Consider the following 27,590-nt stretch of genomic DNA (forward strand, 5'->3'; position numbering starts at 1 on the left):
TCTCTTTAACCATCTCATTTGTTACATTTTGAATGATTTTAAATCTCAATTATTATGTTTTAATATACACTATGTCTACCTGAAAAAAATCAGAAGGTTCTCAATGCTAAGGAGGATGCAAAATAATGGATTGTCTACTTTCTATCTCAAAGTAGAATTGCGGTGGAGTTGTTGACTTGTATTTGCAGAGACTTTCCTGGAGATGGGAGAAATAGGGTCTGCATATCAGTGGTATGGCATACTAAATTATATTATACCAATATTATATATTATACCCATGACCCTTCTGTAGCCACAGTCTATCTTGATGTCTGTGGCTCTAGCTAGTTCACTGTGGTGAGGATATGGATACACAGAGTTGGCCCCATCCTTCATTGTCTGCAGTACTCAGGAGAACAAGCACTGCATACTCTCCTGGGGAGCACAATAGAGCTGTCTCTACTGATAGAGCTTGGGTGAGAAGGCCCCAAGAGGTTCAGTGTGGGAGAGCTGTCCCCACCCATCGTCTTACATGTGGTGATGAGGGAAAGATGCCTATGGCAGATAGGTGAGCTGACCCTGAGGTCTTTAAAGCAGGAGAGCTGGTCTTGTCTCTATTCATTGCAGCATTCTAGAGACTGGGCCCTTCCCCTTGCATGGGCAGCACAGTAAAGCTGAGTCTGTTGGTGAAGATGCAGATGAGCTGGCCATACAAATGGGAGAGATGTCCCTGTGCCCCCTCATCTGCTATGTGATGACATGGGGGAGAGGAAGATGCTCTTCCTCTTGCCCTTCAACACTTGTGGCAGGTAAGAGAGCTGGAGTCAGGGGCAAGAAAGTAGAAGAGGTAGCCCTGACTATAATCACCATGTGCAGCATGCAGGAGAGTGGGCTCTGCAATGTGTGAGGACAATACAGTAGAGCCTGCACTGTTTGTGTGGATGCAGGTGAGTGGGCCCCAAGGGTGTGAGAGCAGGAGAACTGTCCCCACCCTCTTGCTTCCTGCTGTACTGGGTAAGATAGCCAGAGAAGTGCTGGACATCTCTTTCTGATGGTGAGGAAGAGGGAGAGCTTGTTGACTGAGAACCCAGTGACCCTCCAGGGCTATGAATTAGCTCACCCCAAAAATGAAAATGAAGCACATTGGAGCATGCAAATGGACTGATCCTGCAAATACAAAGCTGCAAGATCTCCACTACACAGGACAACACAACAGGATATCCAAGAGGTGCCCCAGTGACAGTCCAGTATCCATAGTGTAACAGAAGACAGAGGCCTCAAACCAGACCAGTAACTAATAACAATTAACACTTGTAAGAAAACTTTATGGACTAATGGGTATACTGATGGCTCACTGAGCCATGCCACAGCTTCCATGATTTTTTTCCTTTTCAATTTTATTTTATTTTATTTCATTTTGTGGTGGGGAGCTTGCAATTGTTGAGGGTGGATATGATTGGACTTGGAGATAAATGTGATTGAGAAGTATGATGTGAAGTCCTCAAAGGATCAATAAAGTTTTTTTCAATTATCCTAAAATTAGTTTATTTTAATATCTGTACAATACTATAGAGTGTTGAATTTTGCACTTTCAGTGGTGAATTGTATGGTTAATAAATTATCTCAAAGATTACAAAAAGGAAAATTGTTATCAGACACCTGTACAGAGTTATCATCTCTGAAAAAGGCAAACTAAGACAGTCTCAGAAAGGCAGGATAGTCTGGATTAACACACACCCCCCACACACACATACCCGCACCCACTCACCCTCCCACCCACACACCCACACACAAAAACACACATGAGAGAGAGAGAGAGAGACATAGACACACAGAGAGAGACAAACAAACATAGACACACAAATGCATACACATACACAAATACCATGGTTGTTGATAGGGACTTTTTTTGAGATGGCAGAACAGTAAGAATACAGAGTAGATATGAGAGGAGCATACGGACGGTGAGAGCATGAATATGAAGCTAGAACAGTGACATGCATGATTCAAATTTCATAATAAGTTTTACTATTTTGCATATTACTTAAATATTAATACAAAAACAATTAATTTTATGAAATAAAATTAGTGAAATTAACTGAATAGTGTCAAAACATCCTAAAATATTACATACGCTGCTGAATGTTTGGAGCAAAGGAGTTTTAAAAACAAGCTATCCCCATGATAAGGCTCAAATAAAGTGTGAAAAGCATCTGAAATTAGAGGAATATATGTTTTAAGAATAAAATCATCTTCTACAGCAATAATCTGTTATGCATTTACATGGTGTAAATCCCTTTCTATAGCAATGCAATATTCTGTTGTCTGTTACATCTTAGAGAATGGAACTTTTGCTTCACCTCACAGACAGAATTAAAAATACATCTTGACTTAACATCTAAGAGTCCTTTTCTATCTGGCACTAGGGAAATTTTCAGAGAGCTACAAGATGACACCAACTGGCAAACTAACCATTAGTGGAGAGACTACCTTAAATGCCCTCCCTTGATAATGAAAATGATGACTACCTTATATGCCATACTAGAGTGTCCATCCAGTGACTGATGGAAGCAGAGGCAGACACCCACATCTAAACACTGAGCCATACTCTGAGAAACCAGTTGCAGAGAGGGAGGAGTGATGAGCAAAGGAGTCAGGACATGGCTGGTAAAACCCACAGAAGTAGCTGACCTGAACAAGGGGAAGCCCTTGAACCCCAGACTGGACTGAAAGGCCAGCATGGGACTGATCCAGACCCCCTAAATGTGGGTGTCAGCAAGGAGGCCTCCGCAATCTATGGGTCCTTGGATAGTAGACCAATATTTAGCCATGGTGTACAAATCAATTTTGGGAGCCCATTGCACTTGGAGGGATGCTGTCTCATCCTGGACACATGGGGGAAGGCCTAGATCCTGCGCAGAATAAAATGACAGAATTTGGAGATTCTCCATGGAGGGCCTCACTCTCCCTGTGGAGCTTAAGTGGAATCAGGTGGGGGATTGGAGGATTGTTGGAGGGAAGGGTGAGAGACCTGAGATTGACATGTCAAGCAAACTTGTTTCTAATTTAAATTTAAAAAATGGGGAAAAGAGTCCTATTCTAGTGTGTGCTCAGTCTTCTTTTTAACTGCTTTTAAAGAAATGACATAACAGTCAAACTTACTTGCCTTGATTTTCTTAGGTTATTCAGTTTATAATCTAAGATAATGCATAGATGTAATCTTAAATTTCATGTGCTTCTTTGCCCTTAACCAAAATCAGTGCATGTATATCATTTGCATCAAATGCAGAGATTCAAAACAGCCTTCTAAAATCTACAATAAAGTTTGAAAGCAGCATTTATGGATAAAGGTTGACAAACAATGGTGTTCTTCTAGTGCTGCTTGTTGTTTGGGTCAGTGGGGATCAGCTGGACCCAGTGACTTAATCCTTTGTAAAATTTAGTTTAAATTTCTGTAATAGATAACATTCCTATCCCATATTATGCTTTATTTGCTTTTAAGTAACAACAGAGTGAAGTCCTTTTGTTATAAATAACCACAAGGAAACCCACATACACATGACACACACATAAATCAGCTTTCAGGCAGCAGCAGATTTAGACTCCTACAACAGACAGACATAGGGAGCATGACTCATTCTTTGTTAACTTTTATAAGATTTGTTATTTTGTATTTTATCAACAATTAATACAAAAACAATTTTGTTGAAATAAAATTAATGACATAATCTTAAGATGTGAGACTGCTGCCCTACTGTGTACTCAGCTTCTTTCTTTAACCCGTCTTTAATAGAATAACATCAACAATTTACTTGCCTTGGATTTCACAGTTAATCGTATGACAAGCTAAGCTTTTATTTCTTTATTAATATGACACTGATGCACTATTAAAGACTCAGAATTGATTGCTAAATGTTTTTAATTCATACAAGTGTATGTGTGTGTATGCTTGTGTGTATGCATGTGTGTGTGTGTGTGTGTGTGTGTGTGTGTGTATGTGCATACTTGAGGTTGAAATTGGATCTCTTCCTCCATAGGTCTTCATTTTATTATGAAGGCTGTAAGTTCCAGTTTCTATTGCTGTGAAGACACACCATGGCCATGGCAACCCTTATAAAGGGGTGGATTACAGTGTCAGAGGTTTAGTCTATTATCATCTTGGTGAGACATGGTGGTGTGCAGGCAAACATGGTGCTGGAAAAGGAACTGAAAATCCTACATCTTGACCCTTAGGCAACAGGAAGTAGTCTGAGTGTCACACTGAGTGAAGCTCGAGCAAAGAAATTCTCAAAGCCCACCTGCACAGTGACATACTTAACAAGGCCATACCTATTCCTACAAAACTATACCTTCTAGTAGTGCCTCTCCTTGTGAAATTACAGGTGACAATTACATTCAAACGACAACAGTAGCTAGGTAGACATCAGTTAAAGTAGTAATTAGTTAAGTAGACAAATAAGGCATTGCTGAGAGAAAAAGAACACAGCACAGTGGAGTAGTTGAATGTTTCTTCTATGTCTCACACATTATCACTGAACCAGTTTTTCTCCTACCCACTAAGTCTCCATAACAACTTATGAAATAATTACTCAGAGGCTAATCTATTAAATATAATTGTTTGAACAATGCTTGGGCTTTTCACTGGTTAGCTATACCTGTTCATTAACCCATTTCTAATGGTTTATATTTTACCATGAGGCTTGTGACCTCTTACCTCACATCTTGCTTCCTCAGCAGCTACATGGTATCTCCCTTATTTCTGTGCCTTTGTATGGATTTCCTGACTATCTATATTTTTCATGGCCATTGGCTGAAACAGCTTTCTCCATCAACCAATAAAAACAATGAATATTCACAGCATAGAGAAAAAATCTGTCAAAATAATAAAGGTTTTAATATTAACATAGTAAAATTACATATAACGTAGCAGCTATCAAGCAAGAATTACAATTACAATATTTAGCCTTGTGTGATGAGGGAATTTGAAAAAATATTATAGGGATTCAATGGAAAATACAGACTCACAAATACAGGACAATGTGGAAGCCGCTGTGAGTTCAGCTGCTGTGTCCTGCTGTTCTGTTCAGGGGAGATGTGAATGACCACAAGGATTGCTTCTGCTCTGACCTCCCAAGACAAAGAGTGAGACCCCTCATACTCCTTGCAAAAATCATGTCTGCACACAGAAGCCACACCCTAAGGCTGGTACCACAAACTATTAGTGGAATGAAATCCCACAACAGAGTGGAAATAGTACCAAGATGAAGTCCGATGTGAGTCATAACTCCTATGCAATCATTCTGTTTCATCATAATCCTTGGTATTCTCGTCATCTGAGATTTCAGTTAGAACATGGGAGGCATGTCATTAGAGATATTAGGTTCAAATCTCTCCATGCAGAGTAGGATGCTGGAATCCGGGAACTAAGTTATACTGTTTTATATTAATTTTCCTTCACATTAAATGGGAGTAGAGAAAGTTTTGATACTTAGGTTGAAAAGGATTCACCTGGAAAATGCCAAATTTTCCAGTTTTACAATGAAAAGTAATACACTTTGATTTACAAATATAGATTTAATGGATGCCTATGGAAATTGAGGATGCCTTCCTGCAGTCACCATCTATATTTTGACACATTCAAATCATTTGATTGCTATTTATATCCACATTGAAAGACAAATGATTACGTTTTTCAGACACATCTGTGCTTCTTAGTGTCTTGAAAATATAACTTTACTGGTCAAATTAATGCCAGCCTATGTTTTGAAGCCCTGCTGTAAAAACCCCCAGGCTAGATTGGTTCTTTCATAACAGTTAAATGGATTTGCTGAAATTTCCTCTAAACTATTTTTTCACACCTCTCCAAAAGCAAAACTTCTTCCCCATGACTTATTAAATCAAGCAAGTATAATTCTCAGGTTATTTGCTTACACATTGAAATTTCTAGCACACAATTTATTTAATTTTAGTTCTTTCTGTCAATTGGCTCAGGCTATGCTGCAGTATCAGGTTGACATTTGATTGGAATTGTCAAACCATAATTCTAAAAGTTGATTTAACATATTTTCTTCATATTAAGTGTGTAACAGGTGTTAAATTGATACGAAGAGATACTCTACTTGATCTTTGGCAAAAAGCTAATATGATGCCAATATATTTTTCTAACCATACTTGCATTATATGAACACTCTGGAAAGCTATATACACAGAAACTCAGTTGAGAATTTGGCCCCAAAGGAAAATCAGTTCCTCAAACCATTGAATTAAATTTCTGCCTCTGAGAATCAGAGAATATATTAATTGGATCTTTAGAATTACTTTTGAAACCCATGGGGTTATTTTAAATAATTATGTTATAGATTTCTCTACCTTGTTGCTATAATATATGGTACATACATATCCAACAGTGGATATTTTCTGTATTTGGTAAGTAAAAATTTATCTTGAATGTTTGTCTATTGTCTTATCACTTTATAAAATGTATTTGTTTGCTAAGGTGCCCATGACCATTCTATTAATATTTTGACATTGACATGTTACTGATGAATCCACATCATATGCATGTTCTTCAAATATATATTTGGAGAACAAACACACAGTTGTCTGAGTGTGATGCATGAAGAATAAGATTTGTGGTTTTATATATTCATCCCTTCCTACACAGTGATAAAGAGGACATTGTTCAAACCCCTGTGGTTCCATAAGCTAATATTTTCATGAAAAATCCTCATTTGTTCTAAGATAGTTGTATTTGTTTTGTTTGTTTGTTTGTTTTGTTTTTTGTTTTTTCAAGACACAGTTTCTCTGTGTAGCTTTGGAGCCTTTCCTGGCACTCACTCTGTAGAACAGGCAGGCCTCAAGCTCACATATATCTAGCTGCTTCTACCTCTAGAGTGTCTGGAGATTGCACGAGCAAACACATGAGCTAACAGTTGTATTTTATTGACTGTGTATATCCTATCTTCATAGGAAGAAACTTCCTAAAATCATAAAATAGCAAATTTCACTTGCATAGTGTAGCAATGATTAATATCTACAGTGTAATGTGTGCTCTAGGAATGGTTAAGAGTTTGTTTACTGCTATAAGCTCCCATAATGGGGTAGAATAAATAAATGTCACTTGTAAGTGCACTTGAATAAGATTCAGAGTGAAAAAACAAACAAACACAGGAAAGGTGGGTATATACTGAGAAGAAAACCTGTTCCACAGATGAAAAGGACCTGAAGAAGTGAATGGAATTTGATGGGCAATATAAAAAACAAGGCACTGATCCGATTTCCTGTCATTTTCAACTGGCGAGGTGTAAGTAAATGGCCTCCCTAAACCACACTGCAGGCATGGATTTCATTCTTGTGGGACTGACAGACAGCCCAGTTCTGGCGAGGATCCTCTTCGTGGTGTTTCTGCTCATCTTTGTCATCACACTGGCAGGAAACCTGTGCATGATTGTGCTGATAAGGACCAATTCCCACCTGCACACGCCCATGTACTTCTTCCTTGGACACCTCTCCTTTGTAGACATTTGCTATTCTTCCAATGTTACTCCAAACATGCTGCATGGTTTCATCTCAGACAACAAGACAATCTCCTATGGTGGATGTTTCACACAATGTCTACTCTTCATTGCTCTGGTAATCACTGAGTTGTATATCCTTGCTTCAATGGCACTGGACCGCTATGTGGCCATTTGCAGTCCTTTGCATTACAGAACTAGGATGTCCAAGAACATTTGTGTCTCTCTAGTCACATTCCCGTATGTGTTTGGCTTCCTGAATGGGCTCTCTCAGACTCTGCTTACTTTCCAGTTGTCTTTCTGTGGTTCCCGTGAAATCAACCACTTCTACTGTGCAGACCCTCCTCTCATCATGCTGGCCTGCTCTGATACTCAAGTCAAAAAGATGGCCATGTTCCTGGTAGCTGGCTTTACTCTCATAAGCTCTCTCTTTATCATTCTTACGTCCTACTTTTGCATTTTTGCAGCCATCTTGAGGATCCATTCTGCTGAAGGTAGACAAAAAGCCTTTTCTACCTGTGGTTCCCACCTGACAACTGTAACTGTATTTTACGGAACACTTTTCTGCATGTATTTAAAGCCCCCATCTGAGAAATCTATAGAGGAGTCCAAAGTGATTGCAGTTTTTTACACCTTTTTGAGCCCATTGTTGAACCCCTTGATCTATAGCCTAAGGAATAAGGATGTCATCAATGCTATGAAGCAGTTGATTAAGGGAAACTTCTGTCAGAAAATTTTAGTTTAGCAAGATGATTATGTGTTAGTAGTTGGTAAGTATTTCAGACTTCTAATTTACTAGCACATATGCATAGTAGCATCTTTTTAAGCAATTTTCTTTTATAGTTCACACCTTCTAGTTCTACTTTTTAAATCAATCTACCTTATTGACATTATGAAATGAAAAAATTCATAGTATTCTTTACTTATTATTCAAGTTCACATATAAAACATAGTCTTAATTTATATGAAATTTAATTTCTAATCAACATGTCGTAAAGAGAACAAGGAAATCTCACACCCTAGGAATGATGACATGCTTTGAGGGACAAAAAGGTTCCAAAATAATTAATGATTTTGTAGGTTTTCTTCAAGTGTTGGATTTTTTCTAGTATTAGGAACACTACAAATTATTTTTTAATGCTGAACTCATCAATCAAATGGTGTAAAGCAAATACAGAATCATTACTCAAAACAATATTCAATTATCATTTTTGTAAGACCGTTTCACTTATATATTCTTAATGATGCAATGAAGGAATCATTGTGTCTGTTTATGGCACATGGAATTTTTGGCACAGAAGTAAATAGACTTACATAGAGTCTATCAATAGTACAATAGTATAAATAAAAATCCTGTATTTTCTGTTTCCCTCTCTGTTATCGTAAATTTGGGATCTATTAGTTCTCAATGCACCAGAATGCTGGATGGGGTATTGACGATTATGTTTTCATAAGGTTGAACCTTTGTGTACAGATGTGAAGGAACATTTATAGATGACTATCCTGTCTGTGATTTCATTTTAGAAATATCTAAAACCTTGTTCTGATGTTTCTAGGTAACATGATAATTTTGTTTATGGGAATCGGGTTGTGGATTGGGAAGGGGAGGGGGTGCCTGGTAAGGAGGAGGTGGAGGAGATGAGGGAGAGGCAGCTGGGATTGACATGTGAAGCAAACTTGTTTCCAATTTAAATAAAAAATGAAAGAAAATATTTTACTGGTTCATATGAAAGTAGAGAAATTTTAACTAGGAAGGCAGGATAAATGTAAAGAAAAACTTTATGATCTTTACATCTAACACTATGAGTGAGGTAGATTATACTATTTATAATGGGTTTAAACATATTCATGGTCATATGTTTCAATAAAGCTTATGAAATGAAATTGAAATCTTATGTCATACATGAAAATCAACATAGATTTTCAGAAGAAATTACCATGTATACACCTAAATACATAAATAATTCATTGTTTTATACTTGTAACTGTAATTTGGTATCCAAGAAAACACATAATGAATATGGAATAACAAATGTAAAATTATTGAAAGACATAAGCAATCAAAACAATATTTACTTGTAGGTTTCACTAAAAGACATGTTACAAAGTGATATAAAAATAATTTTAATATTTCATCCATGCACAAAATAATTTTATTTTTCTATCGCTGTTTAAATCTTCTCTTCCTTTAGTATGCGTTCTTGGAATCAGTATTTCTGAAGTAAATATTTTGAGTATATATATACTTTATTTTTAAATTCATTTTGTATATTTAATGTATTTCCTCCTCCTTCCCCTCATCCTACTCTCCCCAACCCATCTCTTTTTTTTTGTTTGTTTGTTTGGTTTTTACGAGACAGGGTTTCTCTGTATTGTTTTGGAGGCTATTGGTCCAGCCTGGCCTCGAACTCACAGAGATCAGCCTGCCCCCGCCTGCCTCTGCCACCTGAGTGCTGGGATTAAAGGCGTGCACCACCACCACCCAGCTCCAACCCATCTCCTATCCACACTTCAGAAAGGGTAAGTCTTCCAATGGGGAGTCTACAAATTCTGGCACATTCAGGTGAGCTAGGGCTAAGTCACTCCTCTTGATATCAAGACTGAGCAAGTCATCCTACCATAGTAAATGGGCTCCAAAAACCAACTCAAGCATCAGGGATAGATCCTGGTCCCACTAACAGGGGTCTCATAGACATATCAAGGTACACAACTGTCTCCACATGCAGAGTGCCTAGTTAGGTCCCATGTAGGCTTCCCAGTTGATGGTAAAGAGTCTGTGATCTCCCAGGAGCATGAGTCAGGGGTGACTGTGGGTTTTCCTGTCATGATCTTGACCACCCTTGCTCATGTTATCAATCCCTCTTCCCTCTTTCCAAATGGATTCCCTCAGCATGAATACAAAGCAAGAGACCCAGATAAAGACAATTTGTATATTTTAAAATATATTTCCTTTGGTTTATGTTGTGCTTGTGTGTAGTGTAGGGAATCACAATTGTCCAAGAGCTGGCAGGCAGAGGTCAGAAGATGGGTCACAGGAGGTGATTTTCTCCTTGCATTCTTTGAGTCACAATGATTGATCTCAGAATACATCATTAAATTTTTTGAACCATCTCACTAGTTCTATTTTGAAATATTTTAAATCTCTCAATTATTATGTTTTGGTATATATCTTGTGTACCTAGAAAAATAGAAGTTTCTGAATGCTGACAAAGATGCACTGGAATGGGGTGTCTACTTTCTCTCTCAATGTAGCAATGTGTTAGAATTGCTGACTTGTATTTACAAAGACTTTTCTAAAGGTGGGAGAAATACTGAATATATATCAGTGGTGTGGTATGTTAAAAATATTATATAAATATTCAATTTTATTATACAAACTTGATCAAAGGTCTTATTAAATATTATCAAACAAAGTGAAGTTGTTATGTCCTAAGATAGTGCATGCATATTTTTGTTAAATAATTTTACTATTCCATCCATGTCCAAAATAATTTTATTTTTCTATAGCTGTTTAAATCTTCTCTTCATTTAGTATGTGTTCGTGGAATCAGTATTTCTTAAGTAAATATTATGAGTATATATATATATATGTATATATATATGCTTTATTTTTTTTTAATTTATTTTTCAGTTTAAACTTAGATAAGAAACAAGGTTGCTTCACAAGTCAGTTCCAGGTCCCTCTCCCTTTCACTCCCCTCCTCCCGTGCCCTGCCCCCAACCCCCCCCTTATCCCCTCATTTCCCCAGGGAGGGTGAGGCCCTCCATGGGGGAGTCCATAGTCTGTCATTTCATATAGGGCAGGGCCTAGACCCTTCCCCAAGAGTTCAGGGTGAGAGTGCTCCTCACATTGTTGGATGGGAGTCCAAAGTCCGTGTGTATACTCGGGATGGGTACTGATCTGCTGCCCAAGGCTCCATAGATTACATAGGCCTCCTCACTGACACCCACATACAGGGGGTCTTGATCAGTCTCATGCTGGATTTTCCAGGCTGATGCCTGGGATTCAAGAGTTAACCTTTGTCAGGTCAGCTGTTTCTGGGGGTTAAACCAGCCCAGTCTTAATCCCTTTGGTCATCAGTCCTCCCTCTCTGTTACTGGCTTTCTTGAGTTCAGCTCAGTACTTAACCGAGGGAGCTGCCTTTTCTTTGATCAGCCACTGAATGAAGTTTCTGTTTCCCAGACTCTCTGTCCATGGGATTGTAGGTTGGCACTCCCCAGATCTATGTCTAAAATCCATATATGAGAGAATACATGCCATGTTTCTCTTTTTGTGACTGGGTTACCTCACTCAGGGTGGTTTCTAGTGTCATCCATTTGCCTGTGAATCTCAGGATTCCATTGTTTTTTTCTGCTGAATAGTACTCCATTGTGTAAATTACCACATTTTATCTATCCACTCTTCGGTTGAGGGACATCTAGGTTGCTTCCAAGTCCTGGCTATTACAAATAATGCTGCTATGAACATAGTGGAGCAGACATCTTTGTTGTATGAATGGGCATCTTTTGGATGTATGCCTAAGAGTGGAGTTGCTGGGTCTTGTGGTAGGTTTATTCCCATTTTTCTGAGGAATCTCAATACTGATTTCCAAAGTGGCTGAAGCAGTTGGCACTTCCACCAGCAATGGAGGAGTGTCCCACTTTCACCACATCCTCTCCAGCATAAATTGTCGTTGGTGTTTTTGATTTTAGCCATTCTGACAGGAGTGGGATGGATTCTCAGAGTTGTTTTGATTTGTATTTCCCAGATGGCAAAGGATGTTGAGCACTTTCTCAAGTGCCTCTCAGCCATTTTAGACTCCTCTATTGAAAACTCTCTAGTTCTGCAGCCCACTTTTTAATTGGGTCCTTTGCTGTTTTGGAGACATGCTTCTTGAGTTCTTTGTAAATTTTGGAGATCAACCCTCTGTCAGATGTGGGATTAGTGAATATTTTTCCCATTCTGTAGGCTGCCTTTTTGTCTTGCTGACTGTGTCCTTTACCTTACAGAAGCTTCTCAGTTTCAGGAGGTCTCATTTATTAATTGTTGATCTCACTGTTTGTGCTAGTGATGTTATGTTCAGGACGCTGTCTCCTGTACCAATTCATTCAAGGGTACCACCCACTTTCTCTTCTAAGAGATTCAGTGTGGCTGGATTTATGTTGAGGTCTTTGATCCATTTGGACTTAAGTTTTGTGCATGGCGATAACCATGGATTGATCCGCATTCTTCTACATGCCAGCCTCCAGTTATGCCAGCACCATTTGTTGAAGATGCTTTCTTTAATCCATTGTATATTTTTAGCTTCTTTGTCAAAGATCAGATGTTCATACATGTGCGGGTTCATATCTGTGTTTTCAATTCAATTCCATTGGTCTACCTGTCTATTTTTGTGCCAATACCAAGCTGTTTTCAGGATTATAGCTCTATAATAGAGCTTGAGGTCAGGGATGGTGATGCCTCCGGACGTTGCCTTGTTGAACAGGGTTGTTTTGGCTATCCTGGGTCTTTTGTTTTTCCATACGAAATTGATTATTGTTCTTTCAAGGTGTGTGAAGAATTGTGCTGGGATTTTAATGGGGATTGCATTGAATCTGTAGATTGCTTTTTGGCAGGATTGCCATTTTAACTACATTGATCCTACCTATCCAAGAGCATGGGAGATCTTCCCATTTTCTGAGGGCTTCTTTAATTTCTTTCTTTAAAGATTCAAAGTTCTTGCGATACAGGTCTTTCACTTGTTTGGTTAGGGTTACCCCAAGGTATTTTATGTTGTTTGTGGCAATTGTAAAGGGTGATGTTTCTCTGATTACTTTTTCAACCCTTTTATCATCTGTATATAGTAGAGCTACTGATTTTCTTGAGTTGATCTTGTAGCCTGCCACTTTGCTGAAGGTGTTAATCAGCTGTAAGAGTTCCCTGGTAGAGTTCTTTGGGCCATTTATGTAAACTATCATATCATCTGCAAACAGTGAAAGTTTGACCTCTTCCTTCCCAATTTGTATCCCCTTGATCCACCTTTGTTGTCGTATGGCAATGGCTAGAACTTCAAGGACCATGTGGAAAGGTATGGAGAGTGGACAGCCTTGTTTTGTTCCTGATTTTAGAGGAATTTCATTGAGTTTCTGTCCATTTAGTTTGATGTTGGCTGTTGGTTTACTGTATATAGCTTTTATTATGTTTAAGTATGTCCCTGTTATCCTAGATCTCTCCAAGACCTTTATCATGAAGGGGTGTTGGATTTTGTCATAGGCTTTTTCAGCATCTAGTGAGATGATCATGTGATTTTTGTTTTTCAGCTTGCTTATATGGTGGATTACGTTGATGGATTTTTGTATGTTGAACCATCCCTGCATCCCTGGGATGAAACCTACTTGATCGTGGTGAATGATTGTTTTGATGTGTTCTTGGATCTGATTTGCCAGTATTTTATTGAGTATTTTTGCATCAATGTTCATGAGGGATATTGGTCTGAAGTTCTGTTTCTTAGTTGTGCCTTTGTGTGTTTTGGGGATCAAGGTTATTGAAGCCTCATAGCAAGAGTTTGGCAAAGACCCTTCTGCTTCTATTGTGTGGAATGCATTGAGAAGAATTGGTATAAATTGTTCTTTGAATTTCTGGTAGAATTCTGCACTGAGGCCATCTGGACCTGGACTTTTTTTGGTTGGGGGACTTTTGATGACTGCTTCTATTTTCATAGGGGTTATACATTGCTTATCTGTTCTTGATTTAGTTTTGGCAAGTGATAGCTATCCAGGAAGTCGTCCATTTCCTTTAAATTTTCGAATTGTGTGGAGTACAGGTTTTCAAAGTATGACCTGATGATTCTCTGGATTTCCTCAGAGTCCGTTGTTATGCCCCCCTTTTCATTTCTGATTTTGTTAATTTGAATTTTCATTCTCTGCTGTTTGGTAAGTTTGAACAAAGGTTTGTCTATCCTGTTGATTTTCTCAAAGAACCAACTCTTCCTTGCATTGATTTTTTGTATTGTTTTCCTAGTTTCTACTTTATTGATTTCAGCCCTCAATTTGATCATTTCCTGGCATCTACTCCTTCTGGGGGAGTTTGCTTCTTTTTGTTCTAGAGTTGTCAGCTCTGCTGTTAATTCTCTAGTATAACTGTTCTCCAGTTTCTTCATGTGGGCACTTAGTGCTATGAACTTCCCCCATAGCACTGCTTTCAAAGTGTCCCATAGGTTTGGGTATGTTGTGTCTTCATTCTCATTGAATTCGAGGAAGTCTTTAATTTCTTTTTTTATTTACTCTTTGACCCAGGGATGGTGCAGTTGAGCATTATTCAATTTCCATGAATTTGTAGGTTTTCTGCAATTTGTGTTGTTGTTGAATTCTAATTTTAAAGCATGGTGGTCTGATAAGATGCATGGAGTTATTCCAATTTTTTTGTAGCTGCTGAGGTTTGGATATGTTGTCAAGTATGTGGTCGATTTTTGAGAAGGTTCCATGTGGTGGTGAGAAGAAGGTATATTCTTTTTTATGTGGATGAAATGTTCTATAGATGTCTGTTAATCCCAGTTGGGTCATTACTTCTATTAGACCCTTTGCTTCTTTGTTGAGTTCTGTCTGGTATTCCTGTCTAGTGGTGCGAGTGGTGTGTTGAAATCTCCCACTATAACTGTGTGGGGCTTTAGATGAGATTTAAGTTCTAATAATGTTTCTTTAACAAATGTGGATGCCTTTGTATTTGGGGCATAAATGTTCAGGATAGACACTTCATCTTGATGGGTTTCACCTGTGATGAGTATGTAATGACCTCCTTCATCTCTTTTGATTGATTTTATTTTAAAGTCTAGTTTGTTAGATATTAGGATTGCTACCCCTGCTTGTTTCTTGGGTCCATTTGATTGAAAAAAATTTTCCCAACCTTTAACTCTCAGGTAATGTCTGTCTTTGAGAGTGAGGTGTGTTTCTTGTATGCAGCAGAAGAAAGGGTTCTGTCTTCGAATCCATTCTGGTAGCCTGTGTCTTTTTATGGGTGAGTTAAGGCCATTAATGTTGAGGGATATTAATTACCATTTATTGCTCATCCTTGGTCAATTTGCAATGGTTGTTGATGGTGGAATTTTGTGTGGAATTTCACCCTTTTGTCCTTTTGGCTGTTGATAGAGAGGATTCTCTAATGCCATGTTTTTCTCGTTGTAGTTAGCCTCCTTGGGTTGGAGTTTTCCTTCCAAAAATTGCTGTAGGGCTGGGTTAGTGGATACGAATTGCTTGAATCTAGTTTTGTCATGGAATATCTTGTTTTCTTCATCTATAGTGATTGAGTGCTTTGCCGGGTATAGTAGTCTGGGCTGGCATCCATGGTCTCTTATTGTTGGTAGAATATCTATCCAGGACCTTCTGGCTTTCAGAGTTTCCATGGAGTAGTCAGGTGTAATTCGGATAGGTCTGCCTTTATATGTTACTTGATGTTTTTCCTTAGCTGCTCTTAATATTCTTTCTTTATTCTGTATATTTGGCGTTTTGATTATTATGTGGCGAGGGATTTTTTTGTGGTCCACTCTATTTGGTGTTCTGTAAGCTTCTTGTACCTTCACTGGCATGCCTTTCTTAAGGTTGGGAAAGTTTTCTTCTATGATTTTGTTGAATATGTCTTTTGCCCCTTTGAGGTGGTTTTGTTCTCCTTCTTCTATACCTAAAATTCTTAGGTTTGGTCTTTTCATGGTGTCCCATATTTCCTGGATGTTTTGTGTTAAGGATTTGTTGGACTTAAGGTTTTCTTTGGTTGATGAATCCATTTCTCCTAGTGTATCTTCAACACTTGAGATTCTCTCTTCCATCTCTTCTATTCTGTTGGTAATTCTTGTATCAGTAGTACCTGACTGTTTGCCCAGCTTTTCTATTTTCTGCCTTTCTTCAGATTGTGTTTTTTTATTGTCTGTATTTCAGTTTTCAACCCTTGCAGTGTTTGCATTGCTTCTTGCAATTTTCAGTTTATCTATTCGTTCATTTGTTGCCTTTTATGAATTTTTTGGTTTGTTCTTTCTTCCATTTCTTGCATTTTTTGGTTTGCTTTTTGTTGCATTTCTTGCATTTTTTGCTTTGTTTCTTCTTCCATTTCCTGTCTTTTTTGGTTTGTTTCTTCTTCCATTTCTTTCATTTTTTGCTTTGTTTTTTTTCTACCATTTCTTGCATTTTTTGCTTTGTTTCTTCTTCCATTTCCTACCTTTTTTGGTATGTTTCTTCTTCCAATTCTTGCATTTTTTGCTTTGTTTTTTTCTTCCATTTCTTGCATTTTTTGGTTTGTTTTTTCTTCCATTTCTTTGAGGGATTATCCTATATCCTCTTTTAGGGCCTCTATCATTTTCATGAAAGTGGTTTTAAGGTCGTTCTCTTCTGCTTCTTTCGCATTGGAATGGTGGGGTCTTGCTGGTGTGGAGTCTCTAGAATCTGGTGGTGTCATATTTGTTTTTCTGTTGCTGAGTGTGTTTTTGTATCGTCTCTTTCCCATCTCTTCTACTAGTGGGTGCAGAAAGAGCCCCTTACTGGTGTGGTAGTTAGGTGACCAGAGTTCCCTTTTGGTGGGTGCTAGCAAGTCCAATAATCTGGTGGTTCTTCTATTCCTTGTCCTCATTCTGGTCCCGTGGGTGGAGAAGAAGAACAGGAATCTGGGGCGCTTAGCCTCCTACCTGGTCCCCTGGACCCAATGCTGGATCCTGTTGTACCTGATCCTGTGGCCGGAACAGCTGCTCCCCTGGTATCCCTGGCACCTCTGGTTTCCTGGTCTCGTTGGTGGGAGAGAAGTCCTGGAGTCTGGCGTGTTTGGCTCCCACTGGGATTGGAAGTTCTGTGCAGTTCCCAGGCGATCCCCAGGCACTATAACACAGGCCCAGAAGCAGGGCCAGTTTACCTGATGCTGCCTCTGGAACAGCTGCTTCCCTGGACTCCCTGGCTCCTCTGGTTTCCTGGTCTCGTTGGTGGGAGAGAAGTCCTGGAGTCTGGGGTGCTTGGCTCCCACCGGGATTGGAAGCTCTGTGCAGTTCCCAGGTGATCCGCAGGCACTGAAACACAGGCCCAGAAGCCAGCCTGTTTACCTGATGCTGCTGCCAGAACAGCTGCTTCCCTGGAATCCCTGGCTCCTCTTGCTTTATTTTTAATTAATTTTGTATATTTACTGTATTTCCTCCTCCCCCCTCATCCTACTCTCCCCAACCCATCTCTTATCGACTCTTCAGAAAGGGTAAGTCTTCCCCTGGGGAGTCAACAAAGTCTGGCACATTCAGGTGAGCCAGGGCCAAGTCTCTCCTCTTGATATCAAGACTGAGCAAGTCATCCTACCATAGTAAATGGGCTCCAAAAACCAACTAATGCATCAGGGATAGATCCTGGTCCCACTAACAGGGGTCTCATAGACATATCAAGGTACACAACTGTCTCCACATGCAGAGTGCCTAGTTAGGCCCCATGTAGGCTTCCCAGTTGATGGTAAAGAGTCTGTGATCTCCCAGGAGCATGAGTCAGGGGTGACTGTGGGTTTTCCTGTCATGATCTTGACCACCCTTGCTCATGTTATCAACCACACTTCCTTCTTTCCACATGGACTCTCTCAGCATGAATACAAACCAAGAGGCCCAAATAAAGACAATTTGTATATTTTAAAATATATTTCCTTTGGTTTATATTGTGCTTGTGTGTAGGGTAGGGAATCACAATTGTCCAAGAGCTGGCAGGCAGAGGTTAGAAGATGGGTCACAGGAGGTGATTCTCTTCCTTCATTCTTTGAGTCACAATGATTTATCTCAAAATACATAATTAAATTTTTTGAGCCATCGCACTAGTTCTATTTTGAAATATTTTAATTCTCTCAATTATTATGTTTTGGTAAATATCTTGTGTACCTAGAAAAAATTTATAATTTATAATTTATAAATTGACACTGGTGATTAATATGCAGAATTTTTTATCTAATATGCAGAAAAAACACTTTTAAAATGGAAATTTGATTAGAACCTAGAGAATGAAGGAGACACACACATGTATCTGGGATCCCTCGCTCAGAGTGGGAAGAAGAAATCACATGCCTGCCAGGCACCTTGAGGTGTCAAGAGGTCAAATGTCATTATTGTTAACAAGTGTATGGTGAATTACGGGAGACAGAAGAGGAAAAATTATTCATATTCTATGAAGAAAGGCAGATCTTAATTAGGGAAGGCAATGAGGAACAAACTGAAATGGGTGACCTGCTTACTCCCTGGGTCCATGATACCATCTGATCCTAGGCTGTTGCCAAGTACCCTGTCTGTGCCCATGGCCCTGCTGCAACCACAGTCTATATTGATGGCTGTGGCTCCTACAAGTTTACTGTAGTGAAGATAAGGCTGCACATAAGTGTCTCCATCCTTCATTGCCTGCAGTACTCAAGAAAGCAGGCACTGCACCTCTCTGGGTAGTATGGTACAGCTGTCTCTACTGATAGAGCATGGGTGAGAAGGCCCTAAGAGCATGAGTGTGGGAGAGCTGTCGCCACCAATCGTCTTATATGTGGTAGTGATGGAAAGATGCCTTCCCTACATCTTACTGCCTATGGTAGTTAGGAGCGCTGATCCAGAGTTAAAGAAAACAGGAAAGCTGGTATTGTCTCTGTTCACTACAGCATTCCAGAAACTGGGCCCTGCCCCTTGCATTGGCAGCACAGAAAACCTGAGCTTGTTGGTGAAGATTCACATGAGCTAGCCATAAAAGTGGGAGAGATGTCCCTGTGCCCCCTCATTTGCTATGTGGTGGCATGGGGGAGAGGAAGATGCTCTTCCCCTTGCCCTTCAACACTTGTGGCAAGTGAGAGAGCTGGAGTCAAGGGCATGAGAGTAGGAGATCCAGCCCTGTCCATGATCACTGTGTGCAGTATTCAGGAGAGTGGGCTCTGCACTGTGTAAGAACAATACAGTAGAGCCTGCAATGTTTGTGTGGATGCAGGTGAGTGGGTCCCAAGGGTGTGAGAGCAGGAAAACTGTCCCCACCCCCTTGCTTCCTGCTGCACTTGGTAAGATAGCAAGGGAAGTGCTGGACATCTCATTCTGATGGTGAGGAAGAAGAAGAGCTTGTTGACTGAGAACTCAGTGACCCTCCGGGGATATGAATTAGCTCACCCCAAAACTGAAAATGAAACACATTGGAGCATGCAAATCAACTGATCCTGCAAATACAAAGCTGCAAGATCTCCATTACACATGATAACAGGATATCCAAGAGGTGCCCCAGTGAGAGTCCCGCATCCATAGTATAACGTAAGACAGAGACCTCAAACCAGACCAAAAACTCATAACAATTAACACTTGTAATTAAAGATGTACTGACAAAAGACCATACTGTATGGCTCACTGGGCTACGCTACAGCTTCCATGATGTTCTTTTACCTTTTAAATTTTATTTTATTTTATTTCATTTGGTGGCAGGGGATTGCAAGTGTAGAGGATGGATATGAAGGCACTTGGATATAAATAAGATTGAGAAGTAGGATGTGCAGACCTCAAAGGATCAATAAAGTATTTTTAAATTATCCTAAAATTAGTTAATTGTAATATCTGTACAATATTAATGGGTGTTGATTTATACACTTTCAGTGGTGAATTGTATGTTTTATAAATTATCTCAAAACATACAAAAAGGAAACTTGTGAAACAGATACATGTACATAGTTATCATCTCTGATAAAGGGAACATATGAGTCTCATAAAGACAGGATAGTCTGAATTTAACACACACACACACACACACACACACACACACACACACACACATACACACACACGCACACCGTGGTAGTATATGGGGAATTATTTTGGCATGGCAGAACAGTAAGAATAGTGAATAGAGATGGGGAAGCAAATAGAGGGTGAGGATGAAGAAAGAACAGTGACATACATGATTTAAATTTCATGATAAATTTTATTATTTTACATGTTATTAAAATATTAATTGAGAACCAATTAATTTTGATGAAATGAAATTAACTGAATAGTGACAAAGCAATCTAAAACATTACATACTTTTCTGGATATTTGGAATAAAGGAGTTTTAAAATCAAGCTGCTCCCCATGATAAGGCTTAAGTAATGTCAGAAAAACATCTGAAATTATTCTAGTGTGTGTTCAGCCTATTTTTTTTAACCTGCTTTAAAAAATGACATAACTGAAGAAGGGGGAAGCTCTTGAACTCCAGACTGATGGCTGGGAATGCAGCATGGGAATGATCCAGATCCCCTGAATGTGGTATCAGTGAGGAGGCCTAGGCAATTTATGGAGCCCTGGGTACTAAATCAATATTTGTCCTTGGCATACAAATGGACCATGTCTGCCCATCCCACAATGAGAGTTTGTCTCTTAGCCTAGACACTTGGGGGAGGGCCTAGGCCCTGCCCTGGATGAAATGGCAGACTATGGACACCCCCCCTTGCAGGGCCTCACCCACCCAGGATAAAGGAGTGGGGCTTGGGGAAGGGAGGAGTGGGGTTGGTGGGAGGGTGTGGGACAAGGGGAGGGAGACACAGAGGGACCTGGGACTGACATGTGAAGCAACCTTGTTTCTAATTTAAATTTAAAAATAAAAATGTCATAAAAAGAAAAAAAAATGCCATAAGAGTCAAACTTACTTGCCTTGAATTCTTCATGTTATTCAGTTTATAATCTAAGCTAATGCATAGCTGTAACCTTAAATTTCACATGCTTCTATGTCCTTGAACAAAATCAGTGCATGTATATCATTAGCATCAACTATAGAGAACCTTCTAAAATCTACAATAAAGTTTGAAAGCAACATTTATGGATACAGGTTGACAAACAATGATGGTTTTTCTAGTGCTGCTTGTTGTCTGGGTCATTGGGGATCAGTTGGAGCCAGTGACTTAATCCTTTGTAAAATTCAGTTAAAAATTACTGTAACATTCGTACACAATGTTATGCTTTTTGTGCTATTCAGTAACAACAGAATGAAATCCTGTTGATAGAAAAACAAAGAAACCCACATACACATGACACATAATTAAGTCAGCTTTCAAGAAGGAACAGATTCAACTCCTACAAGAGACAGATGGGATGGAAGACACAAGGTGAATGACTTACTCTTTCTTAAATTTCATAATAAAGTCTGTTATATTATATTTTCTTAAAACTAATACAAAAGATATTTTGTTAAAATAAAATCAATGACATAAACTTAAGATTTGAGACTGCTACCCTACTCTGTACTCAGTTTGTTTGTTTAACCAGCCTTTAATAGAATGACATCAACAATCTACTTTACTTGCCTTGGATTTACCAGGTAATCATATTACAAGCTAAGCTTTTATGTCTTTCTTTTTTAAATAATTTTTATGTATCTTTTTACAATGCTACTCTCATTTCCCTCTCCCTCCTTTCCTACCCTGGCCTCCTAATTCTACCAATGTCCTATCCCACTCCATCCCCTTTTAGCTTCTCAGGGAGAGTAAGGGCTTCATGTGGGATTTTCAAAGTCTGTCATATCATTGCTGGCAGGGCCTAGGTTCTCCCCCATATGTCTAGGCCGAGAGAGCATCCCTCCATGTGGTATGGACTCCCAGATTCTATTTGTATGCCAGGAATAAATAAATAAATAAATCTACTCTCCAAGGACCTATAGATGCCAAGGCCTCTTCTCTGACACCCAGGTTCTGGGAGGGCAGTGTCAAGATCAGACCCATGCTAACCTCTCAGTCATCAGTCTGGGTCCACGTGTTCCCCCTTGTTTAGGTCAGCTGCCTCTGTGGTTTTCCCCAGCCTGGTTGGACTTGATTCCTTTGCTCATCACTCCTATTTGCAACTGGGTTCCAGGATTTCAGTTCTGATTTTAGCAGTGTGTGTCTGCCTCTGCTTCTATCAGCCACTGTATGAGGGTTCCAGGATAGCATATAAGGTAGTCATCAATCTCATTATCAGGGAAGGGCATTTAAGTTAGCCTTAATGCTGTTGGTGTCTTTGTTAATGTGATACTGATGCATTATTGAACACTAAGAATGTATTGCTAAATGTGTTTAATTCATGCTACTCTGTGTGTGTGTGTGTGTGTGTGTGTGTATTTGATGTTGCCACTGGATCTGTTCTTCTGTAGATGTTCATTTTATTAAGTAAGACTGTAAGTTCCAGTTTCTATTGCTGTGAAGACACACCATTGCCATGTTAAATCTTATACAGGATAAACATTTAATTGTGGGTGGCTTACAGTTTCTGAGATTTAGTCCATTATCATCTTGGTGGGAATTGGTGGTATACAGGCAGACATGGTGCTGGAAAAGGAGCTGATCCTACATCTTGACCCTTAGGCAACAGGAAGTGGTCTGCACGCCACACTGATTAGAGCTTGAGCAAAGAAATTCTCAAAGCCCAGCTGCACAGTGATATACTTCTTCCAATGAGGCTATACCTACTCCAATAAAACTAGACCTTCTAGTAGTGCCACTTCCTATGTGTTTATGGGAACCAATTACATTATAAGGATAACAGCAGCTAAGTGGGTATCAGTTAAGTAGTGATCAGTTAAGTAGATAAATAAGACATTGCTGAGAGAAAAAGAACACAGCACAGCGGTGTAGTTGAATCTTATTTCTCTGTCTCACCCATTCTCACTGCATAAGCTTTTCTCCCACCTGCTGCATCCCCATAGTCACTTATGGAAAAATTACTCAGAGACTAATATATTACATATAATTTTTTGGCTAATTCTCAGGCTTTTTACTGGATAACTGCAACTATACATTAACACATTTTTAATAGCTTACATTTCTCTTAGAGGTTTGTGGCCTGTTACTTTACATCTTGTTTACCAGGCACCTCACTGACTCTGCCTTTCTTCTCTACGCATCTTTGTTTGGATTTCCTGACCACCAACATTTTTCCTGGTTATTGGCTGAAGTAGCTTTATTCATAAGCCCATAAATCAATGCATATTTTCAGCATACAGGAAAATATCTGTCAAAATAAAAAAGGAAATTACTAATTTTAACATAGTAAAATTACATATAACAGCTATCAATCAAGAATTACAGTTACAATATTTAGTCTATGTATAATGCAGACATTTACAATATTATTATGGAGATTCATTGGAAAACACGGACTCACAAATACAGGACAATGTGGAAGCCGCTGTGAGTTAAGCTGCTGTGTCCTGCTGTTCTGCTCAGGGGAGATGTGAATGACCACAAGGCTTGCTTCTGCTCTGACCTCCCAAGAGAAAGAGTGAGACTCCTCATACTCACTGTAAAAATCCTTTCTGCACACAGAAGCCACACCCTAAGGCTGGTACCACAAAACTATTAGTGGAATGAAATCTCACAACAGAGTGGAAAAAGCACCAAGATGGAAGCCCGAAGTGAGTCACAATTCCTATGCAATGATTCTGTGTCAACTTTCTCCTTAGTATTCTCATCATCGGAGATTACAGTTAGAACTTGGAAGGCAAGTCATTAGGAATATTAGGTTCAAATCTCCCCATCCACAGTAGGATTCTGGAATCCAGTAACTAAGTTATACTGTTTTATATTAATTTTCCTTCACATTAAATGTAAGTAGAGAAAGTTTTGATATTCAGGTTGAGAGGTGATTCACCTGGAAAATGCCAAATTTTCCAGTTTTACAATGTAAAGTAATACATTTTGATTTACAAATATAGAGTTAAAGGATGCCCATGGAATTTGAGGATGCCTTCCTGCAGTCACCATCTATATTTTCACACATTCAAATCATTTGATTGTTATTTATATCCACATCGAAACACAAATTATTATGTTTTTCAGACACACCTGTGCTTCTTAGTGTCTTGAAAACATAACTTCATTGGTCAAATTAATGCCAGCATATGTCTTGAAGCCCTGCTGTAAAAACCCCCAGGCTAGATTAGTTCTTTCATAACAGTTAAATGGATTTGCTGAAATTTCCTCTCAACTATTTTTTCACACCTCTCCAAAAGCAAAACTTCTTCCCCATGACTTCACTCTGTGTTCTGAAAAAGAAATAGTTGTATACTTAGTGCACTTGTTAAATCAAGCAAGTATAATTCTCAGGTTATTTGTTTACACATTGAAATTTCTAGCACACTATTTATTTTTGGTTCTTTCTGTCAATTGGCTCAGTCTGTGCTGCAGTATCAGGTTGACATGTGATTGGAATGGTATAATATTCTTTGACAAACTATAATTTTAAAAGTTGGTTTAACATATTTTCTTCATATTAAGGGGGTACCAGGTATTAAACTGATAAGAAGAGATACTCTACTTGATCTTTGGTAAAAAGCTAATATGATGCCAATATATTTTTCTAACCATACTTGTGTTATATGCACACTATGGAAAGCTGTGTACACAGAAACTCAGTTGAGAATTTGGCCCCAAAGGAAAGTCAGTTCCTGAAATCATTGAATTAAATTTCTGCCTCTGAGAATCAGAGAATATATTAATTGGATCTTCAGAATTACTTTTGTAACCCATGGGGTTATTTTAAATCATTACGTTATAGATCTCTCTACCTTGATACTATAATATATGGTACATACATATCCAACGGTGGTTATTTTTTGTATTTTGGTGAGTAAAAATTTATCTTGAATGTTTGTCTATTTTCTTATCACTTTATAAAATGTATTTGTTTGCTAAGGTGCCCATGACTATTCTATTCATATTTTGACATTAACATGTTACTGACGACTCCACATCATATGCATGTTCTTTAAATATATGCTTGGAGAACAAACATGCAGTTATCTGAGTGTGTGATGCATGAAGAATAAGATGTGTGGTTTTATATATTCATCCCTTCCTACACAGCGATAAGGAGGACATTGTTCAAACCCCTGTGGTTTCATAAGCTAATATTTTCATGAATGATATAGTAACATGAAAAGGAGAATCAAAAATCCTCATTTGTTCTAAGATAGTTGTATTGGTTTTGTTTGTTTGTTTGCTTTGTTTCTTGTTTTTTCGAGATACAGTTTCTCTGTGTAGCTTTGGAGCCTTTCCTGGCACTCTGTATGACAGGCAGGCCTCAAACTCACATATATCTAGCTGCTTCTACCTCTAGAGTGTCTGGTGATTGCACCAGCAAACCCTTGAGCTGACAGTTGTATTTTATTGACTCTGTATATCCTATCTTCATAGGAGGAAACTTCATAACATCATAAAACAGCAAATTTCACTTGCATATTTTAGCAATGATTAATATATACCGTGTTATGTATGCTGTAGGAATGGTAAGTGTTTGTTTACTGCTATAAGCTCCTATAATGGGGCAGAATAAATAAATGTCACTTGTATGTGCACTTGAATAAGACTTAGAATAAAAAAAACACACAGGAAAGGTGGGTGTATACTGAAAAGAAAATCTGTTCCACAGATGAAAAGAAGGACTTGAAGAAATGAATGGAATTTGATGGGAATATAGAAAAGAAAGCACTAATCCCATTTCCTGTCACATTCAACTGGCAAGGTATAAGAAATGGCCTCCGTAAACCACACTGCAGGCATGGATTTCATTCTTGTGGGACTGACAGACAGCCCAGTTCTGGCGAGGATCCTCTTTGTGGTGTTTCTGCTCATCTTTGTCATCACACTGGCAGGAAACCTGTGCATGATTGTGCTGATAAGGACCAATTCCCACCTGCACACGCCCATGTACTTCTTCCTTGGACACCTCTCCTTTGTAGACATTTGCTATTCTTCCAATGTTACTCCAAACATGCTGCATGGTTTCATCTCAGACAACAAGGCAATCTCCTATGGTGGATGCTTCACACAATGTCTACTCTTCATTGCTCTGGTGATCACTGAGTTTTATATCCTTGCTTCAATGGCACTGGACCGCTATGTGGCCATTTGCAGTCCTTTGCATTACAGTACTAGGATGTCCAAGAACATTTGTGTCTTTCTAGTCACATTCCCGTATGTGTTTGGCTTCCTGAATGGGCTCTCTCAGACTCTGCTTACTTTCCAGTTGTCTTTCTGTGGTTCCCGTGAAATCAACCACTTCTACTGTGCAGACCCTCCTCTCATCATGCTGGCCTGCTCTGATACTCAAGTCTTTTTTTAAAAAGATGGCCATGTTTCTGGTAGCTGGCTTTACTCTCATAAGCTCTCTCTTTATCATTCTTACGTCCTACTTTTGCATTTTTGCAGCCATCTTGAGGATCCATTCTGCTGAAGGTAGACAAAAAGCCTTTTCTACCTGTGGTTCCCACCTGACAACTGTAACTGTATTTTACGGAACACTTTTCTGCATGTATTTAAAGCCCCCATCTGAGAAATCTATAGAGGAGTCCAAAGTGATTGCAGTTTTTTACACCTTTTTGAGCCCATTGTTAAACCCCTTGATCTATAGCCTAAGGAATAAGGATGTCATCAATGCTATGAAGCAGTTGATTAAGGGAAACTTCTGTCAGAAAATTTTAGTTTAGCAAGATGATTATGTGTTAGTACTTGGTAAGTATTTCAGACTTCTCTTTTACTATCACATATCAATAATAGCCATCTTTTTAAACAATTTTCTTTTGTAGTTTACACCTTCTTGTTTTTTTTTTTAGATCAATCTACCTTATTGGCATTATGAAATGAAAAAATTTCATAGTATTCTTTACTTTCTATTCAAGTTCACATATAAAAACATTGTCCAAAATTATAAGCAATTTAGTTTCTAATCAACATGTTCTAAAGAGAACAAGGGAATCTAACACTCTAGGAATGAGGACATGCTTTCAGGGATGAAAAAGTACCAAAATAATAAATGATTTTGTTGGTTTTTTTTCAAGTGTTGAATTTTTTTTCTAGTATTAGGAACACTACAAAATTATTTTTAATGTGTGACTCTTCAATCAAATCGTGTAAAGCAAATAATGAATCATTACTCAAAACAATATTTAATTCCCATTTTATATGACCATTTCACTTATATATTCTTTTTTTATATTTTATTTTCCAGTTAAAATTTAGATAAGAAACAAGGTTGCTTCATAAGTCAGTTCCAGGTCCCTCTCCCTTTCCCTCCCCTCCTCCCGTGCCCGCCCCCCACAACCCCCCCGTTATCCCCTCATTCCCCCAGGGAGGGTGAGGCCCTCCATGGGGGTGTCCATAGTCTGTCATTTCATATAGGGCAGGGCGTAGAC

The 27,590-nt window shown here is 38.8% G+C and overlaps 1 protein-coding gene and 1 non-coding gene across 2 annotated transcripts; one reads left to right on the plus strand and one right to left on the minus strand.

Moving 5' to 3' along the window:
• The first annotated feature begins 7,290 nt into the window (after positions 1-7,290).
• LOC121140194 (olfactory receptor 5M10-like) lies at positions 7,291-26,885 on the plus strand. Its single transcript, XM_040744891.1, is given in 3 exon segments — positions 7,291-7,869; positions 25,922-26,512; positions 26,514-26,885. Coding segments are annotated over 3 exon segments (1,542 nt in total).
• LOC121140622 lies at positions 24,551-24,745 on the minus strand. Its single transcript, XR_005877543.1, has one exon. It is a non-coding gene; the product is annotated as a U2 spliceosomal RNA (small nuclear RNA).
• Positions 26,886-27,590: the final 705 nt, after the last annotated feature.

Source organism: Mesocricetus auratus, unplaced genomic scaffold (assembly GCF_017639785.1).
Source record: "Mesocricetus auratus isolate SY011 unplaced genomic scaffold, BCM_Maur_2.0 Super-Scaffold_100004, whole genome shotgun sequence".
In the NCBI taxonomy this organism is placed as follows: domain Eukaryota; kingdom Metazoa; phylum Chordata; class Mammalia; order Rodentia; family Cricetidae; genus Mesocricetus; species Mesocricetus auratus.